The sequence below is a fragment of the Drosophila innubila genome (assembly GCF_004354385.1).
Source record: "Drosophila innubila isolate TH190305 chromosome 2R unlocalized genomic scaffold, UK_Dinn_1.0 1_C_2R, whole genome shotgun sequence".
NCBI classification, from domain to species: domain Eukaryota; kingdom Metazoa; phylum Arthropoda; class Insecta; order Diptera; family Drosophilidae; genus Drosophila; species Drosophila innubila.
Genome location: NW_022995374.1, coordinates 5,260,327 through 5,286,646, shown reverse-complemented (window position 1 = coordinate 5,286,646; position 26,320 = coordinate 5,260,327). Strand labels below are relative to the sequence as shown.

The 26,320-nt window shown below is 36.7% G+C and overlaps 1 protein-coding gene across 1 annotated transcript in view; it reads left to right on the top strand.

Moving 5' to 3' along the window:
- Positions 1 to 19,650, top strand: part of LOC117784554 (NACHT domain- and WD repeat-containing protein 1) — a 43,649-nt gene extending 23,999 nt beyond the window's left edge. The window contains exons 8-18 of the mRNA XM_034622311.1: positions 1,146 to 2,055; positions 3,207 to 3,688; positions 5,455 to 5,902; positions 5,979 to 6,105; positions 6,831 to 6,942; positions 8,601 to 8,783; positions 12,528 to 12,623; positions 12,684 to 13,767; positions 17,313 to 17,555; positions 17,624 to 17,940; positions 18,160 to 19,650. Coding sequence (XP_034478202.1) covers positions 1,146 to 2,055; positions 3,207 to 3,688; positions 5,455 to 5,902; positions 5,979 to 6,105; positions 6,831 to 6,942; positions 8,601 to 8,783; positions 12,528 to 12,623; positions 12,684 to 13,767; positions 17,313 to 17,555; positions 17,624 to 17,940; positions 18,160 to 18,942 — 4,785 coding nt within the window. The 3' untranslated portion in view covers positions 18,943 to 19,650. The remainder of the gene's footprint in view (positions 1 to 1,145; positions 2,056 to 3,206; positions 3,689 to 5,454; positions 5,903 to 5,978; positions 6,106 to 6,830; positions 6,943 to 8,600; positions 8,784 to 12,527; positions 12,624 to 12,683; positions 13,768 to 17,312; positions 17,556 to 17,623; positions 17,941 to 18,159) is intronic.
- The last annotated feature ends 6,670 nt before the right edge of the window (positions 19,651 to 26,320 follow it).

The window sequence follows — 26,320 nt, the reverse complement described above, 5'->3', positions numbered from 1 at the left end:
ACTTATTTATTTTATTGGTTATTATTTATTTATTTACACAGACAATTAAATTAACAACTATTAACAATTAAAAAGTCAAATTTAAATGCGAAAAGATACAATATTCACAAACAACTTTATTTTAAATTTTATTTAATTGTAAAGTACTTAATAAAAACTAACTATTACTACTAATTTATTTTATTGGTTATTATTTATTTATTTACACAAACAATTAAGTTAACAACTATTAACAATTAAAAAGTCAAATTTAAATGCGAAAAGATACAATATTCTTTAAAAATTTTATTTTAAATTTTATTAAATAGTAAAGTAATGATTACTTAAAAAACTTGTTTATATGTAATTTGTATTGAAATTCGCATTTAGGATGTATTTAAAAAGATATATTACTTTTAAGGAAGAAAATCAACTTAAGATAGTGCGACTTGTATCCACATTTTCCAACTGTAGAGAGCCATGTTTAAAGCGCTGAACTCTAGTTGAGTTTGTAGCTGCTCAGTGTATGCATGAGTTGAGTCTGGACAACTCAGACAGAGCTTAAGACGAAGATGGAGAGCCCTCGACTGCATGCGTGCAGGAGGGGAGGCCAGGAGAGAGGAGGGGAGGGGAGGGGAGCTAGAGGACTACTTGTTAGTGGCAAACATGCCACTGCCAGTCACGACAAAGAGTACAAGCTGGAGGATGTTAGTGACAGCGACAGACACCAGACTCAGAGCTCAGCTCAGCAGGTGGCACTGTTAGCAGCGCAGGTAAACAAAGTTACGACCAAACACACACATACACACACACACAGACACACAGACACACAGACACACACACTGAAAGTCACTTACGTACACTTTGAGGCAGCTGACAAGGGGATTGTTGGGGGGAAGAACTGACAGGGATACAGACAGTAGCGGATGATACTTTGGCATTATACTATATATGTATGCTCCGGTCAGGAAACGAGTGCTGGCAGCAAAGTAAACGGCTTTGGTCATGGCTTTGCTGATGACAAGCTGCCAGGACTCGAACTTGGACTCCGCCTCGGACTCACTCTTGACTTGTGATGTATGGCCTGTGAAATGTGGGATTTGCTTGGGGACTCTTTGAATCCATTTAACCGCATTTTGTTCACATATACATATGGCCATTTTCAGGAAATCTTTCATGAGCATGCCACACACTTGCGAATGCTGCGTGAGCTCACGGAGAACGTGATTCTGTTGGAATCGCGGGTGCCACAACAGCTGCGACAGAATCTGATGGCGAATTTCAAGAATGGCAGCCGTCATGCACCATACTTTATACGTGGAGCACATGGCAGCGGCAAGAGTGTACTCATTAGCACCCTGTATGGCCAGGTGGCCGGGTGGTTCAGTTCGACGCGGGTGCATCGCGTGATACGCTTTGCAAAGGCCACGCCCCGTTCGGCCTACAATCTGGAACTGTTGCGTGTGATTTGCCAACAAATCTCGATCATCTTCAACATACCCGAGGGCTATTTGCCCAAGGATGCGTCCTTTGATCCACTGTACATCAGCAACTGGTTTCAGAATCTGCTGCGTCGCATCGAGGATATGAACAATGATGTGCTCTTTCTTTTCATCGATGATCTGCATCTGCTGAATCCTCTGGACTGTGACATTGTCGCCGCCCTGTCCTGGCTGCCCACCTCGTTGCCCTGGAATGTCCAAATCATCTGCAGCACCACAACGCCCGTGGAACAGCTCAAATTTACACCGATGCAACGCGATCGATTCAAGTCAGCCGAATATCAATTTGATTTGAGTCTGGAAACGAATCTCACACAGCTGCAACGACCACCGCAATGCGGTGATGATGTCAATTTTGTGGCCTACATGGAACAACAGTTCGATGAGCTGGAGCAGGATTATGGCCGACAGGCGGTGGCCAGCTTAGCGGCCTACATCACCTGCTCCGAGTACGGCCTGACCGAGACGGAGCTGCTGGAGCTACTCATGCCCACCGACGATCCGGAGTCACAGATTGACACACAAAGCGGACACTTTAGCTTCGCCAGCTTCAAGAAGATACACAGTCAAATGGGTGAGTGTCTTTGATTTTATAATAGGTAAAACTGGTGAGTGCTTTAAAAACCACTCTACAATCCGTTCTAAACAAAACTTGATTTTATACCCTTAGTTAATTTTATTTTATGTGTTACTGGTATTTAAAAATAGTTATATTTGTTAAAAACTGGATTCTATCGGCAAAGAACTAACCTAACTCTTAAAAAGTAAAGAGTATTAGGAGACTTGATTAAACTAATTATCACTGCGGACGGCAGAGCGCGCTAGTGACGAAAATAACACAAAGGGTGCTCAATTATAATATCTTAATAATAATAATTATATCTTTATATTCGCTTAATAAAAATGGAAAAATTTTATTTTCTTTCAATACCTTTGTAAGCCATAAAAAAAAAAATCACAATAAATGTTATTTCAATTATTAATATTAATTTTAAGCAGCGCTTAAAAGCTTACCTTAACTTTTATTTCATTTGCTTTTGCCTTTTCATTGACTTTTTAAATATAAGAAGTCGAAGTCAAAGTCGAAGCATAAATCGAACAATACTTAAACAGTTTTTGAAAATTTATAATAACTTTCAATAATTTTTTTTTTGCTTATGATTCGAGCAAAAAGTATGAAATGCTAAATTTCAAATTTTATTTATATTATATATATTATTATATCTCTAGAGATTTTGAATACAACTATTTATGAAAACAACAAGAAATGTTGGTGTTCTTTAAGTGTAAGAGATTTGATATTTTAGAACAATTCTGTTTGTATCTTAAATAAATTTTAAAGATATTTAAATTCCATTTAATAAATATTTATTTTTGGCAAATCTCTGCAAATTCTTTTAAACAAATGAAAGCAATGGTTTCTTTTTTTTTTACTAACACTAACAATTGCTTTTGGGCTGCTTTAGAGCTGTTACAGATTTAAACTTTTATAAGAATAATAAAAAAAAATTTTATTAAAAAAACTTTAAAAAAACTTAAAAAAACATTGGATTTAATTTTCTCTTGAACCAAGTGCTAAGGTTTATTTTAAGCTTTATTAAGCCTTTTCAAAATTCTACAGTGTTCTGTAGTAGAATAAAATCTTCGGTGTGCTGTAAAAACGTTATTCCTCTTGTTGCGCATTTTCTAATAGTTATGTAAATGTTTCTTACTTCTTCTTATTAGATAAACGTCTGCTGTTGCACGACAAGATAATGTCTGGCAAGGTGTTGATCCAGTGGCGCCACAACTACTGTGCAGCCGTTGCCAAGCGACGCTACATGAATGTGGAAAGTACACGCAGCCTGCACATGGAGCTGGCCAATTTGTTCTTTCCACAGGATGAGGACGAAAGCACGCTCGAGAATGATTCGACCAGAAGCGAAACCAAGTCCGTCATCAGCCTTAAGGAGAGAGAACGTGAGCCGCACAAGGATAAGGACAAGGACAAGGACAAGGAACGGGAGAAGGATAATGTGTCGGCGGGCCGTAAATCATCGTCGATGCACCACAACGACGACACATCCACCTTCTACAATCCCATTGCTGCCGATGTCTCCTACAGCATGCGGCACGTCGAGGAGAGTTGGCATCATCTAATGCGCTCCGATGACACAACTCGCTTCAAGCAAATCGCAGTCTGCAATTTTGATTTCCTGCTTGCGGCGGTAAGTCGACAACATTATTCCTCATCTTCCTGCTACGTGTCTTTTATCCCCGCAGCGTCAATTCTAACGAGCATTTGCAATTAGTCTGTTTTGCCGGAAATTAGTTTAGCAACTATTCAGAATGACTTGCAATCTACACGATTCGGTTCATTGTCGGCACACAAAACAACAAACAGCTAACAAATTGTGTAACTGAACTTGTCTTGTTAACTTAAATAGACAATTAAATTCCATAAAAAAGCTTTCTTTTTTATGAGTACTGATTTTATCTGCAACTCTCTAGGTAAGAAAGTTTAGAAGATGTTATTAATGGAAAACATAATTTAGCTTTGGGAAATAAGTTGAGAATAAGTTATAAATATATATGAAAGTTGTGTAGTGTATGCTCTATATATTTAACTATTAACAATATAGTCCTGACTTCCATATCCACCCATGTTCTTTAAATTTTCCACATTTTAAAACTTATCCAACTATTTTCTCAATTAGAAAAAATTTAAACTTTTAGCCATATATGTTTTAGCCATTATTTTCTCAGACCTGGGGAAAATTTTTCGAATTCAGTAGTTTAATTGAACTAGAAACTTTTTAAATATATTTTTTTTTTTTCGAAGTTATAGACAGATAAGCCAATTGAATTAAATTTAAGCACTCCAAATTAACTTATTTGTGCTTTACATAAATAAATAATTTGATTGAATAATATATGCTTAATTCAAGCTCAATTTCGTTTAAAAATGAAAATTTAATAGACTCTTTAAATCACAAAACTCAAAACGTAGTCTTAGCAAATTTAATTTATAAACAATTTTTATTCGCAAATTGAGTTTTACTCAAACTGAAATTGTTCTTTCTTCCATGATTTAATCAGATTATGCAACAGAGATGTGACCATAGAAAAATATTTAAAACACAGCGAAAGCAAGTAAAAGACCAAATCAGAGATAGAGTTGGAAATGTGGACTTAACTTGGACAGCTGACAGCTCATTTGCCGCTTAATTGTTTAAAACGATGTCATTCATTATGAAAGTTGTTCGTAATGAGTTTCCTCGCTAAATTGCAATTCATGATTATTTAAGCAGCTTTCGAGTTGCCAAATGAAATGGATTTAACAAAACTTTTGATATTCCATAGAAAATTTATCACCGTCTGACAGCTGAAAAATGCATAGAACCATAAATTTAAAATCCGAACAGTTGCATTTCATGCGAAAAACTCAGTTACAGTTTGCGAAAAAAAAGAGAAAACGCACAACTGTTATCAGAACTTTTTTTTTGTGAAATTTGAGGTAATATTTAAAATGAATTTTATTAAAATGCTTCAGCTGTAAATAATAGCATACGTTGTGAAGCATCCCTCAGTTTATTGCCAACTTTATTAGAGAACTGAACTGCTTTTCAATTAGACGAATGCATACAAGTGCAACAGCAGTTGCAAAAAGAAGAAAGGGAAGCAGCTGCAACCTGATTTAATTAACATTTTGCCAGACAACGCCAGCTAAAGGTCAAAGTAGTTTCTGCAAGTGCTGCAACTTTGCAATATTAACAGAATATACTATATATATACATATTTAAGCAAACAATTTTGTCATTAAATTGCCAAGAACCAGTAATTGCATTGTTGTAGTTAGCAAATTTGCAAGAAATTTAACTAGCGATAAAATTAAGTCAACTGAATGTAAACTTAATCAAGTAGCCCGTATATGCGGCGTATACGTGATATTCTAGTTTATGTGTTAAATGCATATTGTGTTGCATACTTTCAGGTGCAAACGGTATCTATTAGCTATCTGCGTTGTCTAATCGAGCACGTACGCTGCTATATACTGGATAGAGATATCGAACTCATCTATTATACGATACGCAAGTCGAGCGATGTCCTTACCAGGGATCCCATGCAGCTGGGCTCACAGCTTATCTCCTGGCTGCGACCCATTGGTGAGCATGATGATGATGATAACTCGCTGCTGAGCATGACCGTTAGATCGGCCACCGCCTGGTGTGATGGCTATGCGGTGCCATTGCTAGTGCCATTAACGGGCTGGCTGCCCGCCCCGCTGCCCTCCCAGATACGCAACATGACGGTGAGCGGGACGGGCGTGATACGCGCCGTTTGTGTGGCGCCATCGAAGCAGCATCTGATACTTGCCACCAATTCGGGCGATGTGCAACAGTGGCACATAATGAGCAACTCGCTGGAGCACACATACAAGGGTAAGTTTATAATGGGTGAGGCATTAGGCGAGCTAATCATGCGACTTGTGGCACTTGCACACACACACACACACAGGACACACAGCGGCAGTCACGTGCCTCCTGGTGGCGCCCCAACAATCGCAACTGCTGCTGACCGGCTCCGAGGATGCCACCGTCAATGTCTGGCACGTGTCCTTGCGCGAGCGACGAGTGCACATTAAGTAAGTAGACTCCTCTCTCCTTCTCACCCTCTGTTATTATACCCGTTACTTACAAAATAAGTTAAAGGGTATACTGTGTTCGTTGAAATTTATGCAACAGGGACACGAATGCATCTTCGACCGTATAAAGTTTATATATTCTTGATCAGCCAAGTCGATATAGCCATGTCCGTCTGTCAGTCTGTCCGTCTGTCAGTCTGTGTGAGCACCTAGATCTCAGAAACTATAACAGACAGAGCAACCAAATTGGGCTAGTTTTTTTTATTTGAAATTTTTGACCACCACACCCACAGTTTTTAAGATAATGCGTTTTTTATGGCAATTTACGTTTTTTATTATTATTATCTATTATCTCACTTAATCGCAGCAAGATTGGACTAGTTAAACGGCAGTAATAGCTAACCAAAGTTATTAATAATTAATTCAATACAAGCACCCAAAAGTATGCAGTAGTTTTTTTAGGTAGTAATTTCTATAAAGTACTTTAACATATATTGATCATACGTTTGGTGAAACATAAATCTAGAGAACTACATATATTGTTATAAAATTGTAAATTTTGATTCAATCAAAAAAAAAAAATAATATATTGAAATAAGTAACTGGTATTTTATGGTCGGGATTTCGACTACAGCCTTTATGGCTAGTATTCCTATTGAATCTCTGCTTTCACTATTAATGCGCTCATTTCTCTTACCCTCTCTCTCTCTCTCTCCCCCTTCTAGCGCGCACACTGCTCCAGTGACAGCTGTGGCAGCTGGTGTCAATAACACGCTTATCATCAGCAGCAGCGAGGATGCAACAATTGCCATCACTGACCTGGCCAGCGGCAAATTGGTGAGCAACATTTGTGTATCCACCAAATGTATCCTAATTGAAATCGAATTACAATCCAACGGCTAATTATCTCCATTTTCCATTTGGCCTATTCTATTTTATGAAATGCATTTTGGCCCCAAAATTGAATTGCAAACGTGAAATGCGTTTTGCTGTTGCCAAAATTGTAAAAACGCGACGCGAACCGCATAAAGTAAACCACATTAATTTACATAATTCCGAGACCCAAAAAGCCATTACAGACGAGGTCAAAAGCGGTGTGTGTGTGTGTGTGAGCATGTGTGCTCGTGTGTGTGAGCTTGGCAAACACCAACGAAGAAAAATTACCCTATATGGAAAAAGTTTTAATATTCATATTACGATTAGTCACCATGATTTATGCTTTTGTATTTATTATATATTTATTAAATTAGCTTACATTTTTTGAAATGCTGCATTTTATTAATACAGTAAATCTACGCTTAAGCGAACTTTAAAGAGCTTTAATTAAATGTAAAACAGCTTTACTGAAATCCAGTGAAATTTTATATTTTATTATTTTTAAGTTGATTTATAAAACATAAAAATGTGCAATATGTTCGAGTTTTACTGTAGCTGCAACCTAATGGAGTTATAGCCATGTCAACACACGCTACAGAGTAACTGCTTGTCGTTCACGCAACTTCAATCATTTGTGGCTATTTAAACATGAATTTGCGTCTGACAAGTGTGGAGGAGATTCAGGAGGGGATTATGCAGAGGCCTGACGCAGTCGAGCCGAAAGCGTCTCACTGTGTCCGTGTCATATATCATATTAAGCTGAAATTTCGCAGTCACACATTAATACATACACACACTACACACACACACAGGCATATTAAACTGTGATTAACTACAATGCAATGTTTGCATATAAAGTGCCTCGGAATTGTCCTTGGGTGTCGACGTTTGTTGTGTGTTTACTGTAGCCATGTTTGTGGGCGTCAACGCCGCATGTTGACATACATATAAATTAGATTTATTGCCACTTGCCTGGTCCTACCTCATCCGCTTCCTCACCTCTCCTGCCATTTCTGCTGTCTGTCATATTTTAAAGCCAATTGTTGGCATCAAGTGCAGCTGAGTTCTCGTCTTCTTCTGCTTTTTGTGTGTGTGCGTGACTTGTCAGACCAAAAAACAGACGCACATGTCGAGCGTTGAGTATTACAGGCGCTTATTAAATTAATTACAACATTACGTATACGCCGTGCTGTACATAGTCGCTGCTTTTGGCATTTAAAAGTTTGGGTAATTTATCAAAGTTTTGGCATTTTTGTGTGACTTTCGGCAGTTGGCACTCCCCCATGCCTCCATACCAACACACACACACACACCCACACACTATCCACAGCACGCTTTGTGGCATTGTCAACATCGCATGCCAAGCGGTAATTAACTTAATGCATACAAAATGCGACACACTCACACTGAGAGTAACATAAAAACAAGAACTACGATAGCGACAACGTCACTTGTGTCACGCAAGGATCTCCCCCGCTTTCCCCTCTCCTCCTCTTACTCTGCTCTTCTCACCTAATACCATTAAGTTGAAGGTTTATTTTTATCGAACCATAAAAGCGTATTGCATTCTCAATAATAAACTCATCCGTCTGCCTGTCTGTCTCCATTGCAAATTGCAGCAACATCGGATTACCTTTCATCGTGGCCCAGTTAGTGGTATCCTGGTGGCTGGCGCCTGTGATGTCCTCATCTCTGCCAGCCAGGACAAGAACATATGCGTCTGGGATCTGGAGAACTATACGCTACTCAATACCATGCAAATGACGAGTCCAGTGCTACGCATCGATATATCATGGAATTCGGTAAGTTAATGCATATATTTGATATATATTTGTTATATTTGATATATATTTGACAAATCACTTTCACTTACGATGTCTGTGCAATGCTAAGAAATCATTAATCATATAAATATAAATACAACTAGTTGATTTACTTGACTTACACATAACTTGAAATACGATTTGCTTTCCTTGACTGCCTTCGTCCTTTTATTACAACATTTTCTGACTTCCCTAAGGCTTTACTTTAGTATCAACTACATTTATTAAAAATAAATTGATTTTTTTGTGGTATTCATAAATCTCCAATTAATGCTTGTAAATGTAACTCAATAAAGCATTCAATTGGAATAAATTCAAAAAGAAATACAATAATTATAATGTATACCGAATAAAAATGACTTGTTTAATTGGTCACCAACAGCGAAATTTAATTAAAAAATTTTAATAAGATACAAAGGAAAATAATTAAAATTTGTAACCAATAAGACAACTTGTAATTGGTCAGCAATTTATTAAAAAAAAATCTTTTTAATAGAGGTCGACATTTTTCCTTCAATTTAATTAAAATATGTATTTTTTTTAAATGCCAGCTGCTAAGCTGCAACTTTAAATATTCAACTTTTAAAGCACTTGGCTTAAAATGAAAATACAGAAAAAAAAAAAGAGCAAGCTCTTCCCTCTTAACCCTCTCTATTTGGTTTATCTATTGTATTTCTCTTCCTTTCTGTTTATGTACATGTAAAGGACTAGCAAAGACTCATCCCATTTTTTCTATTCAATGTTCCATCTCAGCTTTCAGTGTTTGTTGTGTGCACACTTTAAAGCTGAATTTTTTAGATACAATATACAATATACTTTGTAGTTAAAGATACAGCAGATAAAGCTGAAAGATGTGACAACGCTTTAAGCTCTGTAGGGACTGTAGGGGACTATAGGGGACTGTAGGGGACTGTAGGGGACTTTAGGGGACTTGAGGGAACTGTAGGGGAATGTGAGGAAGCTAAAGGGGGGTTGGAGGGTTGATTCTAATAAGTGATTTTGGCTTAGAAGATCCGCATTACGACGCAAATCCTTTGTTGTCAATCAGCATGATAAAAGAATACCAGCGACCAGGCGACAAGGTTCCACCATTTTGTATAAGTGTCTGTGTGTGTGTGTGTGTTGGTGTTGGTATGTGTGTGTCTATCAATATGTATTGCATACTTAGCAGCAATTTAGCACGCAAAACAATATCAACATAAGCAAAACGAAGTCGTTTTGTCAATGACAACTGTGGAGGAGCAATTCAGCCAGGAGCTGCCTTACGTCAAGTGCTAAAAGTGAGAGAAAGAGAAAGAGAGAGTGTCCTTGAATTGCTTGCCAGTTGCTCACACTTCAATTGCTGTTTGTTGCCATTCTATCTATTGCTATAAATCGACAACAAAGTCGGGAATGTCGTCTTTGTGTCACTTTAATATCACATCGAGAGGCTCCCTAAAGCATTAGAGGGCGGTAGGAGGAGAATGCTAGTCTCCAATTACATTGACAATAACTGACTGATGTCTGACAGGAGACTCGTATTCCTCGTATTCCTCGTATTCCTGCTTTGCTCTTTGTGTGGCGCCATTGATAACAGCACGCTGATATTAGAGACGCTCGCGTATCAAAACCTGTTCATGTCCTTGCAATTTGCTGCTCGAATAACACCATACACACACACACACACACACCTGCACACACACTCGCTACTGGCAATTAGATAGTCATATTTCTCTCGCTCTAACTTGATTTTCCAACAATGCCGCAAGCGAACGCATTTAAAGCCAAAAGCATAACCAAATTTGGCTTATCGCATTAAACAAAAGTGCCGAAAATTGAACAAATTGGCCATAAGCACGTTGCCAAATTGCTGCTGATAACAAGCCGTCACACCACAAATGTTTCTTAGACATGCCCAAAAGCGGCAACAAAAAAAGTAGAAAAAAAATGAAATTTTTCCAGACCCAAATTGAAATGTAATTTTTAGGGCATACAAAACATACACACACAAATGAAAAGAGATTTCTATATATTATGTATCTTTTTATTTATGTGTGCAAGTGTGGTTAGCTAGCCACTTACACGGCAAGTCCTTGATAAATGCCAACTGACATTTTTTTGGCCTGGACAGCCGTGTGACAAATGGCAAATGTTAAATGGCAAACGGAAATCAACTTTCTTACACTTTAACTCACATCCTGATGGCCCTGTGGCACGCTAAATTCCCAATGTTCAAGATCCCTAGCATAAGTCCTTCCTTTAGCCCCCTCTCTCCCCCTCTGTCTCCCGCTAGAGCGGCGCATTCTTTCCTGTCGTATTCCAGACATTTTCCCTTGAAAATTGAAATGTTGCAATGGCCCCAACAACAATGTCCCTGCTATTTGCCACTCGACTCGTCTCGCCGCGTTTCGTCTCTACTCGTTGTTGCTTTTGGCTTTTTCAATTTCCCGACTTTACTTGAAAAATTGCAGCCAACCTGACACACACAGTTAAAAATTTATTAACCCCAAATGCAGTTAGTAAGTGCAACTTTAATGTGCTTTTTAAAAGTAGTTTATGCTTAATGCATTTTTTATTTTATCTGTCTGTTTGTTTATTTTTTAAATTTTGTATTTATTTTATACTTATTTATCATAGACAAACTAAGAGCTTACAAAGTATAAAAATAAAATTGATTTTGCGTTAAGTCTAATCTATATATATAAATGTCTTTGTCCTCATACATTCATTCACTGACTGAGCATTGTATAGGCCAAGCCGTTGTAGGTGCGACCTTGAAATTTGAACACAACATACCTAAGATAATTTCATCGTGAGATAAGAAGCGTTTTAGTAAATACAACTTTAATATGTTTTTAAAAAGTAGTTTAAACTTTAGTTCATTAGCTTATGCTTAAGCCATTGTCTTAATGAATTATTTTATTTTATCTATCTGTTTGTTTATTGAGTTTCTAATTTATTATATACTTATTTATTATAAACATAAATAGTTAAATGTCTTTGTCCCCATACATTCATTCACTGACTGAGCATTGAATTTCTTATTTATTTTATACTTTTTCACTATAAACAAACTATGGGCTTACAAAGTATACAAATAAAAGCAAATCTATATATATAAATCTCTTTGTCCTCATACATTCATTCATTCACTGACTGAGCATTGTACAGGCCAAACCGTTAGAGGTGCAAACTTGAAATTTGAACACAACATACCTAAGATAATTTCTTCGTGAGTAAAGACGACGTCTTGGAAAATTAAATATAAAATTAAATCTGTGTGTTAGTTTAAATAAAGTATGCATTTGAAAAGTTGCCTAGCTTAAGTTCATTACATTATGCACAATATATATTTTTTGAGTGAATTACCATTAAATCTTGTTATACTTTTCTTCAGCAATTTAATATTTTTATGATTTCAAAAAGTCTGCCTCATATAACTACAATTAACAGCCACGATTTGTGGGGGCTACATTAATTTTGCCATCATTTTTCTCAGTGTGGAGTTAAAAAATGTTGAGCTCCGCAATTGTGGAATGCAATTTATTAATATTTGATTGGATATGGGCATTCAGGGCAAGTGGATGTGGCAGTGGAAGTGGGAAGTGGTAGTGACAGGAGTCGGAATGAAAGTTAAGCCTTTGTCAGCGTCAAATGGCGGGGAATGCGTTAAAATAGCGTTGAAAATGCCAAATTAATTGCATTTAATGTGCATTGTATGCTATGTGGCTTGTGTAATTTCAGGTATTTCTGCTGGCACTCTGCGAGGATAATGCACTATATGTGCGCACTTTGGCCACGGGCAAGGAGCTGCACACACTGAAGGGCCACAAATCGAAGGTAAGTCGAGAAACTGCTACAGGTTGCGGTTTAATCAGTTGGTTAACCAAATTTCCATAGATACGCACCATGTCCATTGGCAAGGACAGTCAGCGTTGTGTGGTCGGCTGTGAGGATACGAGGGCTCTCATCTACGATATGCACTCGGGCAAATTGGTGCGTTCGATGCCACCGAATCCGGGTCCCGTGACAGCCGTTTATGCCATGGACAATGATGATTTCCTGATCACCGTCGGTGGCAACAAGATAACCTTCTACTCGTTCCGCAATGAGGAGCTCTATGTGAATCCGTACTCGCGCCATCCACGCCGCAAGCGTAGCCTGAAGAGGCACACACAGGCACAACGTTCCCCCTCCACCACATTGCCCCCGATCACGTGCTTCGATCTGTCGCGAGACTCTCAGCAATTGGCCATCGCCTCGGGACGAAATGTTCATATGATGCGGATCAATACGCCGGAATATCAGAGCACTCTGGAGGGTCACACCTGTGTGGTTAACTGCCTGAAATTTGCACCGAATGGTGAATTTCTGGTCACCGGTGGAGATGATCGTTTGGTTCAGGTGTGGACTCTGGCGCTGGGCGAGATTAATCATACGTTCAAGGGTCATGCAGCGCCAGTGATGCAGCTGGTGGTATTAATGGACTCACTGCGTGTCATCTCCACGGATCGCGAGTCCATGATGCTCGTCTGGATGGCCGACTCGGGCAATGTACTCCAGACTATACAGGGTCCCTACAAGAGTCTCGCTGCCACCAATAACATGCGCTTCGCTGTCTCCACCAATGGCGACAACACTCTCAAGATCTGGTCACTTACCCAGGAGGATGAGAAGTTCTCCGTATCGCATTCGGATGAAATCACCTGCTTTGAGATCAGTGCGGACAGTATGCACATTATAACTGGCTCCAGGGACATGTCCCTCAAGGTCTGGCAGTCCGTGGGCGGCAAATTGAGCCAAGTCCTCGTGGGTCACAGCGATGCAGTCACCTGTGTGGCCGTCTCCGTGACCAATAAAACACAAGTCATCTCCGGTTCGAAGGATATGAATCTCATTATCTGGGATCTGCTCACTGGCGAGGAGGTGCACACCCTTGCTGGTCATCTGGGAGCTGTCATTGGGGTGAAAGTTTCCGCAGATGGTGAGTAAATTTGAGAAATTCCTATCTGAGTCACTGTACTCCATACAAATTACAAATATTTCCTTAAGAATTTCTTAAGGAAGGACAAGAAACCAATATAAGGTTGAAAAAAATTAAATGAATAAACTTGAAATGTAGAATAAATTGGAGGCCAAAACATAAAGAAAATGATATTCCGCATAAAAATCGGTTGAGTTTTGACAAAGTTATGAGAGATCAAAGTATTTGAAAAAATGGTAAGGGGTTAATATACAAATTATGAGTAATAGACGGCTTGTACTCAAAAATAATGAAATTTTTTAAGTGTACAAAATTTAAATGGAGAATCAATTTGGGGGCCAAAACATGAAGAAAATGATATTCCGCATAAAAATCGGTTGAGTTTTGACAAAGTTATGAGATATCAAAGTTTTGAAAAATGTTAAGGGTTAGTATACAAATTATGAGTAATTGATGGCTTATACTCGAAAATAATGAAATTTTTAAGTGTACAAAATTTAAATGGAGAATCAATTTGGGGCCAAAACATGAAGAAAATGATATTCGGCATAAAAATCAGTTAAGTTTTGACAAAGTTATGAGACATCAAATTTTGAAAAATGGTTAAGGGTTAGTATACAAATTATGAGTAATTGATGGCTTATACTCGAAAATTATAAAATTTTCTAAGTGTACAAAATTTAAATGCAGAATCAATTAAGGGACCAAAACATGAAGAAAATGATATTCGGCATAAAAATCGGTTAAGTTTTGACAAAGTTATGAGACATCAAATTTTGAAAAATGGTTAAGGGTTAGTATACAAATTATGAGTAATTGATGGCTTATACTCGAAAATTATAAAATTTTCTAAGTGTACAAAATTTAAATGCAGAATCAATTAAGGGACCAAAACATGAAGAAAATGATATTCCGCATAAAAATCGGTTGAGTTTTGACAAAGTTATGAGAGATCAAAGTATTTGAAAAAATGGTAAGGGGTTAATATACAAATTATGAGTAATAGACGGCTTGTACTCAAAAATAATGAAATTTTTTAAGTGTACAAAATTTAAATGGAGAATCAATTTGGGGGCCAAAACATGAAGAAAATGATATTCCGCATAAAAATCGGTTGAGTTTTGACAAAGTTATGAGATATCAAAGTTTTTGAAAAAATGTTAAGGGGTTAGTATACAAATTATGAGTAATTGATGGCTTATACTCGAAAATAATGAAATTTTTTAAGTGTACAAAATTTAAATGGAGAATCAATTTGGGGGCCAAAACATGAAGAAAATGATATTCGGCATAAAAATCGGTTAAGTTTTGACAAAGTTATGAGACATCAAATTTTTGAAAAATGGTTAAGGGGTTAGTATACAAATTATGAGTAATTGATGGCTTATACTCGAAAATTATAAAATTTTCTAAGTGTACAAAATTTAAATGCAGAATCAATTAAGGGACCAAAACATGAAGAAAATGATATTCGGCATAAAAATCGGTTAAGTTTTGACAAAGTTATGAGACATCAAATTTTTGAAAAATGGTTAAGGGGTTAGTATACAAATTATGAGTAATTGATGGCTTATACTCGAAAATTATAAAATTTTCTAAGTGTACAAAATTTAAATGCAGAATCAATTAAGGGACCAAAACATGAAGAAAATGATATTCCGCATAAAAATCGGTTAAGTTTTGACAAAGTTATGAGACATCAAATTTTTGAAAAATGGTTAAGGGGTTAGTATACAAATTATGAGTAATTGATGGCTTATACTCGAAAATTATAAAATTTTCTAAGTGTACAAAATTTAAATGCAGAATCAATTAAGGGACCAAAACATGAAGAAAATGATATTCGGCATAAAAATCGGTTAAGTTTTGACAAAGTTATGAGACATCAAATTTTTGAAAAATGGTTAAGGGGTTAGTATACAAATTATGAGTAATTGATGGCTTATACTCGAAAATTATAAAATTTTCTAAGTGTACAAAATTTAAATGCAGAATCAATTAAGGGACCAAAACATGAAGAAAATGATATTCCGCATAAAAATCGGTTGAGTTTTGACAAAGTTATGAGATATCAAAGTTTTTGAAAAAATGTTAAGGGGTTAGTATACAAATTATGAGTAATTGATGGCTTATACTCGAAAATAATGAAATTTTTTAAGTGTACAAAATTTAAATGGAGAATCAATTTGGGGGCCAAAACATGAAGAAAATGATATTCGGCATAAAAATCGGTTAAGTTTTGACAAAGTTATGAGACATCAAATTTTTGAAAAATGGTTAAGGGGTTAGTATACAAATTATGAGTAATTGATGGCTTATACTCGAAAATTATAAAATTTTCTAAGTGTACAAAATTTAAATGCAGAATCAATTAAGGGACCAAAACATGAAGAAAATGATATTCGGCATAAAAATCGGTTAAGTTTTGACAAAGTTATGAGACATCAAATTTTTGAAAAATGGTTAAGGGTTAGTATACAAATTATGAGTAATTGATGGCTTATACTCGAAAATTATAAAATTTTCTAAGTGTACAAAATTTAAATGCAGAATCAATTAAGGGACCAAAACATGAAGAAAATGATATTCCGCATAAAAATCGGTTGAGTTTTGACAAAGTTATGAGATATCAAAGTTTTTGAAAAAATGTTAAGGGGTTAGTATACAAATTATGAGTAATGGTTGGCTTATACTCGAAAATAATGAAATTTTTTAAGTGTACAAAATTTAAATGGAGAATCAATTTGGGGGCCAAAACATAAAGAAAATGATATTCCGCATAAAAATCGGTTAAGTTTTGACAAAGTAATGAGATATCAAAGTTTTTGAAAAAATTTTAAGGGTTAGTACACAAATTATGAGTAATAGACGGCTTGTACTCGAAAATAATGAAATTTTTTAAGGGTACATAATTTAAATAAAGAATCAATTTGCGGGCCAAAACATGAAAAAAATGATATTCCGCATAAAAATCGGTTGAGTTTTAACAAAGTTATGAGATATCAAAGTTTTTGAAAAAATGGTTAAGGGGTTAGTATACAAATTATGAGTAATGGTTGGCTTATACTCGAAAATAATGAAAATTTTTACGTGTACAAAATTTAAATGGAGAATCAATTTGCTGGCTAAAACATGAAGAAAATGATATTCCGCATGAAAATCGGTTGAGTTTTGACTAAGTTATGAGATATCAAAGTTTTTGAAAAAATGGTAAGGGGTTAGTATACAAATTATGAGTAATGGTTGGCTTGTACTCGAAAATAATGAAATTGTTTGAGTGCACAATTTTTAAATGCAGAATCAATTTAAGGGCCAAATCATGATCATAACTACATTCCGCTTGGAAATCGGTTGAGATTTGACAAAGTTACTTTAGCTCTTATAGTCCCTGAGATCCTTTGTTCATACGGACGGTCGGACGGACAGACGGACATGGCTATATCGACTCGGCTCAGTTTTCGGAATTTGGCATATCTATTGTTTCTAATATTTAACTGATTTTTTAAAAGTCTTATGGGAATTCTGAATTTCTTTTCTCCTGGCAGGTTCCACGGCTGTCTCTGGCAGCGATGACAAGACCCTGATTGTTTGGGAAACGAAACGTGGATTGGCATTGACTTCGCTGCAGATGCACGTGCCCTTCACCCACTTTGACATCAGCCTGGAGGTATCACGTGTGCTTGTCCAGCTCATCGATAGCTACAATTTGCCCGTCATCTGTCTGCACAATACGCCGGCACAGTATGTGAAGCTGCCCACGTATTCAGGTCCCAGCAAAGACGTAGAAGGTAAAACTCCATTTGCTAAACTTGACTCCTATTTAAGCTGACTTTTGGTTGCTCCTTTTCGTGGACAGACTTGCGACCGCAGGGCCCCAAGCGGCAGATGAAGCGGCTGCTGAAGAAGGAAGTCTCCCTGGACACGTACACCTGGCAGAAGAAATATGGACATTTGACCTCGTCCGTGATGATGGCCCAGGTGGATGAGCGCTTGAAGCGACGCTTCAGTGTTTCGGCCAGCATGGAGGAGATCTCCAAGATTGCCGAGACCAAGACTGGTGCCTCGCAGGCAAATCTGGGACCCGAGCAGGCGGCTCTCGCCCAATCCCAGCACTTTGATCAACTGGAGGCGTTGTGGAACAAACGTTCGCCGCCAAGACGACGACACAATGCGGTAAGCCTTTTAAGTTCCAGGTCTTTGGAGCAACTGTATATAGTCCTAGGGATGTGGGCGTGTCCAAAGCACGCACTTGTTGGCTTTTTGTAGAACGCGTTCTCATCATTTCATATTCATTTGATTTCTATTTTATGTTGACATTTATTGGCTTCGTCTCTGTTCGCTTACACAACTTGCAACTTGCAACAACTGCAACAACAACTGCAACATTTAAAGGGTCTGTCGCGTCAGACATCGCTGGTGGAGGACCGGTTAGAGTCCTCCGATGACGATGAGTATCAGGATGAGCGTGCAGGTATGTTGTCAGCCTCCTATGACCACATCCATCTGCTCGCACGCTTGCCCGGCATCCGAACCCTGCACGATGCATGGAAGACGAGTAGTTTGCGTGTCTCCCGCACCCGTACCAAGTTCTATGTCAGCACACCTCCGCACAACAACAGCAACAACAACAACAATAACCATACAGACCATAACAATTCCAGCTTATATCTTGACCAAGTTGCCTCTCAAGTGGCGCCCGATTTGGTGCGTGATCTGTTGCCCGCAGAACGTCCAGTCCGGTCCAGTCATCTGTTCCATTGGTCCAGCCTGAAGCCGCATCTGTGGCGCCATCGACGGCAACGCAATTGTCAATCCTTGCAGCCGCATTTCCGTGTCAATGTGCCAGATGGGGCACGTGCCACGCCCATCATTCGGGTGGAGAACTATGATGGTCGACACGTGCAACGTGTGCGCACCGATCTCGTGCTGCATCCCCAAAGCATACAGGCTTCCCTGGGCCACATGACCATAGAGCAAGCTGCTCCCAGTTCAAGTTCAAGTTCATGTCCAAGTCCCAGCCACAATGCTGAACCTGCCAAAAAAACCACCTCATGTGGCTTCTTTGGCAGCCGCTGGACGCTGTTCCGTGGCAAATCCGAGCCAAAGGTACGCGCCACGCCCACAACGCCCACTGAGGCGCCAGCTGTCAGTTGCAATGACTGCGTGACGCAGTGAAAACTGAACACTAGAGTGCGTCAATTTGTGTGGAGTAAAAAAAAATTCACTAATCCTAATCTACGATGAATTCTAAGAAGAAATGTCCAAGAAACCATGGGTCTAAATTTTAGACTCTAAAATCAATAATTTTTTTTAATCTTTCACATTTTAAGAAGCAGTTAAAGATATAGTATGTGTTATTTATATGGGTACTTGTCTGTTAGGTGGAACTAACCTCAAAAAAAATTTAAAAAAATTTATAGATAAGAATTAGTTGGTTTGGACAAGTAAGAAGGCAATAATAGCTTATTATTAATAAATTATAGAAATACAAGCGCCTAAAAGCACGCAGCAGTTTTTATATATTTTTGAAACAGACAGTTACCCATATAAAATAACACTTAAATTTCTCTTTAAAAAGCGGAAGCTCCATATCGATTTTAGATCCATTAATTCATGGGCAATTCTTCTTAGAATTCAACGTAGATTACGATTTTGATAACTACTTTTTCGCAAAAAAAAAATTTTACCCACTCTACTGAACACTGCTACACTGAACTGCTACACAACTCTTGGCACTTTTCTACACTGCACTACACACTGTTTTTTTGTTTACTAAGTTTAAAAATACTTTAATCTTCTACTTAACACCTTTTGTAGCTGTAGTTTTTCGAGTAGTTAGTTTAAATTTTTTTCCAAAATAAAATCTGCAAATATTTTTGTGTACACTTTGTATTATTTTTATTTCTGTAAAATAGATATTTGTATTACAATTGAGAGCAGGTAAGTGTAGATTATTGTAATACTCTTTCCATATTATACCAACTGCTCAGTGAAGCGTTTTCTGTTCTCCAATTTCGCATCAATTTCGTTAAATTGCGTTCAAAGAAAATGCAAAAAAAAAAAAAGGGAAATGGCGAACGCTGAAAAGTGGGGTGTAAATTATTTCACATGAACGCCATAAATTGCCATCAATAAAATTTCAGCTCGATTAACACCATGAAATGATGCACGAAACAAAAACAAAAATAAAAACAAAAACAAATTTGTCTGTGGCAGATGCTGCACATTGGCTCTCATCGATTAAATCAATTGAATCGGTCCATTTAAATGAATTAAATGCAATCAATAAATGCTACGCTATTTTCAATCTGTGCATGTCTCAGTGTGTGTGTGTGTGTGAGTTAATATCTCCGTGTGTGTGTGTGTGTGTGTGTCTGTATAATATGTGATTTACAATTTGGAGCATACAGCGAAGTAGAGGTAAGCGGAGAGTTTCTTTCGTACTCCAATTCTGCAGTTGTTCTGTTGGCATGTTTTGCTACTCTCTCGACTAACGTGTTCCTCACCAACCCACAGACCACCCCCACCACCCCATTAACGAACTTGCGGAAAAGCAGCGCAAACACAAAAAAAAACAATAAAGAAGAAGAAAAGAAAATTGAAAAGTTTTGTATCATATGTAAATGTTACTATGCCATGCTTTATCTCGATCTACTTATGTAACACTTTGATTCATTGATTCCAATTCAAAAGTTTTGCGTCCTTTGTCTCTTTATCTCGCTCTGTCTCTTTCACACACACACATATTCTCACTGTCTCTCTCTCTCTCTCTCTCTCTATGTTTCTCACTATCTCGATGTGTATATAAAATTGAGAATTTGTTCAAGTTTCGTTGTTTTGTTGCTGTTGCAACACACATATTTTGATAATATTGCGTGTGTGAGTGTGTGTGTGTGTGTCTGTGTGTGTCTTTGAGCTTTGTCCAAAATGAAATGAAATTCCATTTTTTTCCACGAACCACGAACCAACAACAACAACCAGCCAACACCAGTTTGAAAACCAGTTCCCGCAGCTCACTGCAACATGCCCCACAATAACAACAACAACAACTACAACAGCTACAACAACAACAGCTGCAACAACACAGCAACAGCAATAATTAAAATCAGAAATCCAGCGCAGTTAAATAATTATATCAACAAATTCTTTTTATCAACTACAATTTACTCACTTAACTAAACTCCGATTAAAGTCTAAAGTTTGTGACTTTACCGCTTTTCCGAGAACTCAAACCAAACTAATCCTGTTACAACCACAAGAACAAAAACAACAGCAACAACCAACTAGCAAATAATTCGTACTTTATTAGTTTTAATTGGCATGGAGAAAAGTCTTGCTAATATTCCCAGCACTTGAAACTATTATAATTAATCTGAATGCGAGTGTAAAAGTTATTTACATAATTAGCGCATTTTTGAGCACCTCCCGAAACTGTAAAACATTTTTCATTTTCAATGACGTAATTAATTGTTAACTTTGTGCATTTTAGACGATTTCGACGAGTTCTTTTAGGCTCGAGGTGCATTTTTCCGCATTATCTTTCGTATTTACAAACATTACCTCACTGCAAGTGCTGAAATATTTTTGAGAGCTCTACAAAAAATATCCACTGTACACATAACAATGTAAGACATAATCAATTACGTACTTATAATAATGCTGCATAAAGCGAATCAATATTTAAAAATCTACACACAACAAATCAATATATTAGATTGTACTTAGTTGTCGACCTCCTATAAGGAAGATATTGGAATGGCTCAAGTAAGTAGCAGTAACTAACTATTTAGATAAATGTATTTATAACTAATCATATAGAATTGATACTTAGTCTAGTTTTAACACATTGCTTATGGTAAATGATTTGCCTAAAATGGAAACAATTCCTTTCACATTTCTCACATAATAATAGTAAAAAAAAGTTATCATTTATTTAGTTTATATTAGTTAAGTATGCTAAACTGTAGTAATGAGCATACTAGGCATGCATTTAGCTTTAGCAAATCAATATTTAAATCTTTCTTATATCTAACAAATTTATAAATTGAAAATACACATGTTAAATAATAATTACAAATCCCATACAAAAAAAATATAGATCATTTCGCTACAGGAGGAGGAGGATATCACAAAGGATAAGCTGTAAGGCAACAGTTCTCTGGCAAAAAAGTTAATTAATCTAGTTACTAAGTAAATGTTTTAAATGGTAAGCAATAATTATGAGCAACTGGCTTCAATTTTCACACTCTCCCCAGTGATCTATATATTTCATTGTATTTTATTTTGTGTCTGGAAAGAGAGATTAGATTTTGAGGATTGAAAAAGGCATATACTCGAGTTAAACTCAGCTTTCGTTTATACTTATTAGGTCCCATGTCCCCCTTATTAGATCTCCCTGTAGTCTGTAGTCTCTAAAAGCAAAAACCACCGTCTCAGACTTTGTAGAACCTAGTAATTTTAAGAGAGCCATTTTGACATTTTAATGTTGTAGAACATAGAACAAAAACAAAAACTTGAGCTATATGTTAATAATATACGAGTATAAACATTTATAGTTTGTAGAAATGTTGAGAAACCAAAATACAACCACAAACTTGAAGGGGTTAAAAGCGTAACTATGCTTACAAACAAAAACAAAAACAAACAAAAACTGTATTTGTCTCAGATATATGCCACAAATGCTGAATAGTATTCAAAGCATAAATTTATACACAATATAAACCAAAAAAAAAAAAAAGGAAAATAGAAAAATGTACGCACATATTACTTGCATTTCATTTCAGCATTGTAAATATTAAGTGTGTATTATATGAAAGTCTTGAGATCTTGTTTAGTCACATATCCATATCCATAGCAAAGCGTTCAAAATTGTATAACTTTAGTCTGTTCCAAGTGCACTATTTTTTATTATTTCGGTTCTACTCGCACCTTAGATAACTTCAATAACTATCTGACAATCAGAAGTTCTTGTCTAGAACAAAAACAAAAACAAAAGAAAAGTAAAAGACATCAAAATCAAATAAAATATTAAAAGAAACCAATATTTCTACACATATTTCTATGCATGCAACATGTGAACTTGTTTAACCTTTAATCTAAGACCCTATAAAACACAAACATATGTAGAACATAGTTGAACAACAATTGCTCTATTGTAAGCCCAGAAAGTTACTCAATGTAGGAAATTTCATAAAAAGCCGGCATAATAATTTCGGGTCTTAAGCATGTGCAACAACAGCAGGTCGTTGAACTTTGACCCAAAGAAGCACAGCACATGTATGTGCTAAATGTGCTACTAATAGAAAACTCACAACACACACACAACTGTCTATGTCTATTACAAAATTAAACTAAACTTTACTGGAAAACAACAAAACCTCTCGAGTCTTTTAATGGAAACACTTAAGGCACAAAAATTAATGATGCTGCCTGTCAGCAAAAAAGTAAAGTAAGTTAATGATAATTGGTAAATATGCGTGGCCTTTTTCTATATTCACAATTAATTCCCAGTGTATAATACTTTTCCTTGAAGAAAACTTTTAAAATATCTATAAAATATGCGCTGAATAAAAAGCAATTACGAAAATGTAGAGTGCTCTCAAAATATAAGAAAACGAAATCAATAACGATTAAAAGGGAAGCAGCAAAGTTAATTTCAGTTTTAGTGTAAAAGGTAAGATAAAAATTAATGGCTAAGTTTAATGTAGGATCCAAACATGTTTGTTTAAAAACAATAAATAAATAAGCAGAAATGGAATAAACCATTGCATAGTTTTAGATGCTTTGAAAAATAGAAACCAATGAAATCAATTATTATGATTAAACAGGACACAGCGAAGTTAATTGGAATATGCATTAAGTTTAAAATGTTTTACATTTAATTTATACATGAATTAATGACATGTGTTAATGTGACACATGAAACAAAACAATTAATTTGCTGCACTTTGATTGACAGCATTTAATTATGCAATACCAGTTAGTGTAAGGACTGCTGTTACGGCCATCTTGTTGGCCATTATGACACCATTTAGCTAGGGAATGTCAAACAAATGCCAACAGCTAACAAACTTGGCCACATCAGCCGCCAACAAACCGCAGACTCAGCCATTTTGTTTGCAATGTCTAATGAGAAAAGTTTGCGGAAAAACATTGACAATGAATCCCGTTGATAACAGTGAAGAAATGACAGAGAGTGAGAGAGAGAGAGACTGAGAAAAAGATAGAGGGATAGGAAAGCATAAGCTGCCAACCTGAGTCCCAAATGTGGTTTTCGCTCCCAGCGTTGAATGACTGACATTGAGCAGATGACAACAGGCTCAGTTTTGTTAAACGCTTGTTCCAACACATACACACACAATAAAAGAAAATAAAAAATCATAACAATGCCTTGACAAACAAATACTCGTAATATCGATTGTTATTCAAACTTTTGTTTGGCCGAAACAAAGTCGCAATTGTTTTGATGACCTTTAAGACAAATACATGAAATAAACATTTGCCTACATGTCCTAAGTAATTGACTAAATGTTATTCTGTACACAGTTACAAAGCAGTGCAACATTTAAATAACCGAGCATTAGAGTATAATAAACTTGGCATAGCCTTTTTTAAATTGGTATTTTAAATCGTATATATAAATTGTGGTAACCACAAAGTTTTGCTAGCCCTTTTTTTCAGTCACTGTCTGACATTCTTTTGGCTTTTTCGTTTCTGCCACAGGCCTCGTCGGCTCTAATTACTTTTGTTTTCAGCCGCAACCGCATGAAAAGAGACTGAAAACCCAATGAAAACTGACAGCTTGATGAATTGCGAATCGCCTGAAAGGTATAAGGTTTACTTTGTGCTCGAATTTATGAAGTGAAGTGCATGGCATTGCCAGAACTATGGAATATGTATGTGCAAAAGGCAAACATGCATTTTTTTTTCAAAAAGTCTAAGCTCACCCGTATAATCAATGCAAATCATTTGGCTAAGATACTTGAGCTGCGATTGCACAAAAGTTGCGCTCAGTGCAATTGGAGAACCTAATTGCACTGAAACGACCGAATGCAACATAATATTGCCAGTTGTGTGGTTCGTTATACGCTGCGTATGCGTTATATCGCATCTCGTATACGCAGCGTCTGACAAGCTAAAAGCCAAGACACACACGCAATTAAGGCAAGCTGCTGCCAAACTTTTCAGTTGACTCGAATTGAAATGCTCTGCTTTCATTCAAGACTTTTTGCCCAACAATAAGTATGTATTAAGAAGTTTTCGGCTTTGTCAGGCGAAAGTTTACTTGAAAGAAACTACCAAAATACACGAGCAAAGTACGGATGAAGATTAAGTAAGCCACTTGGGCGACCACAGCTCCAAGGAGTGGCACAGTAAACGCTTTTTATCTGTTTTCGCCCGCCCGCTTCTCAACCACCATTCTATGCATAATTTTTATTCCTTTTTTCCGCTTGTTGAAAAATAGTTTGTACAAAAAAAAAAAAAAAATTGAATCCATTAGAAACGGACGTTTTGCTTGGGGGAAAGTAAAAATAGCTTAGTTAAAAGTGTTGTACACGCAAATACTCTGTACAAACTTATTTTTAAATTACTTAGAGAAATAATTGTTTTTTACTCATAGACTATAAACCAGTACGAGTAATAATTTACTGTAAGCTTGACTTTTCAATGTCAACGGGAGAATTTTGACTAAAAGTACAAAAAATTTACTGTAGACTGAAAAACTCAACTATGTTTAAGCCGGAAAAGCAATAGTTTTTAAAAATTTATTTATTTATTAGTAAACAGGTGCTGTTTAAGTTTTTAATCAGTTTTCCCAGCCCTGCTGATAGTACACCAGTTAACTTATATAGCCTGCAAATGTTTAGTCACTTAATTATAACCATTTCATGTATTACAGGGTATACAAATGACAACTGCAGTCTGGTAACCACATTTTCATAGCTGAAAGCAGAGTACTTTAGACAGTGTTTTTGTTTATCTTAAGCAATAATAATGAGTAAATATTATTTATTATTGTCATAAATAGTTAGTTGAATAGTTTTTGGAGTACATTTCAGTTATGAGTTTAGCTTATGCGGCTTTTGACTAGGGGAATCCCCGCTGGAGTCGCGACGCAATGCCAATCAGCTAAAAGCCAGCAACGAGAACTGAATAATGCATTACGATTATGCTGGGTCAGCATCCTTGAGTATAACTTCTTGGTAGCACCCCGCTACGCTCTGTCCGGCGTCAGTTTCTGCGTTTGGTCGTTGTGGATGCACTGCAGGCAAACTGATATCAAAAACCAATTTCCGCTATGAGCAATGCTCTCAAATCCTTCAATAAATGCAATGCAAACAAATAAAGGCAAGCAGCGAATATGCAAAGCAGGCTTTTAGCTGTTAGCTGTTCGCTGTTAGCCATGTTGCCAGGCAACAGCTTAATAGCCACTAGAGCTGGTCGTCCTGGCAACTCAAGTCAATCAAAATAAACAGAACAGTAAGAAAGGCAATCAAAGCTATCATAGAGTTCGTCCAGTCACATAAAGTTCATTTGAAAACTTAAAGCAATC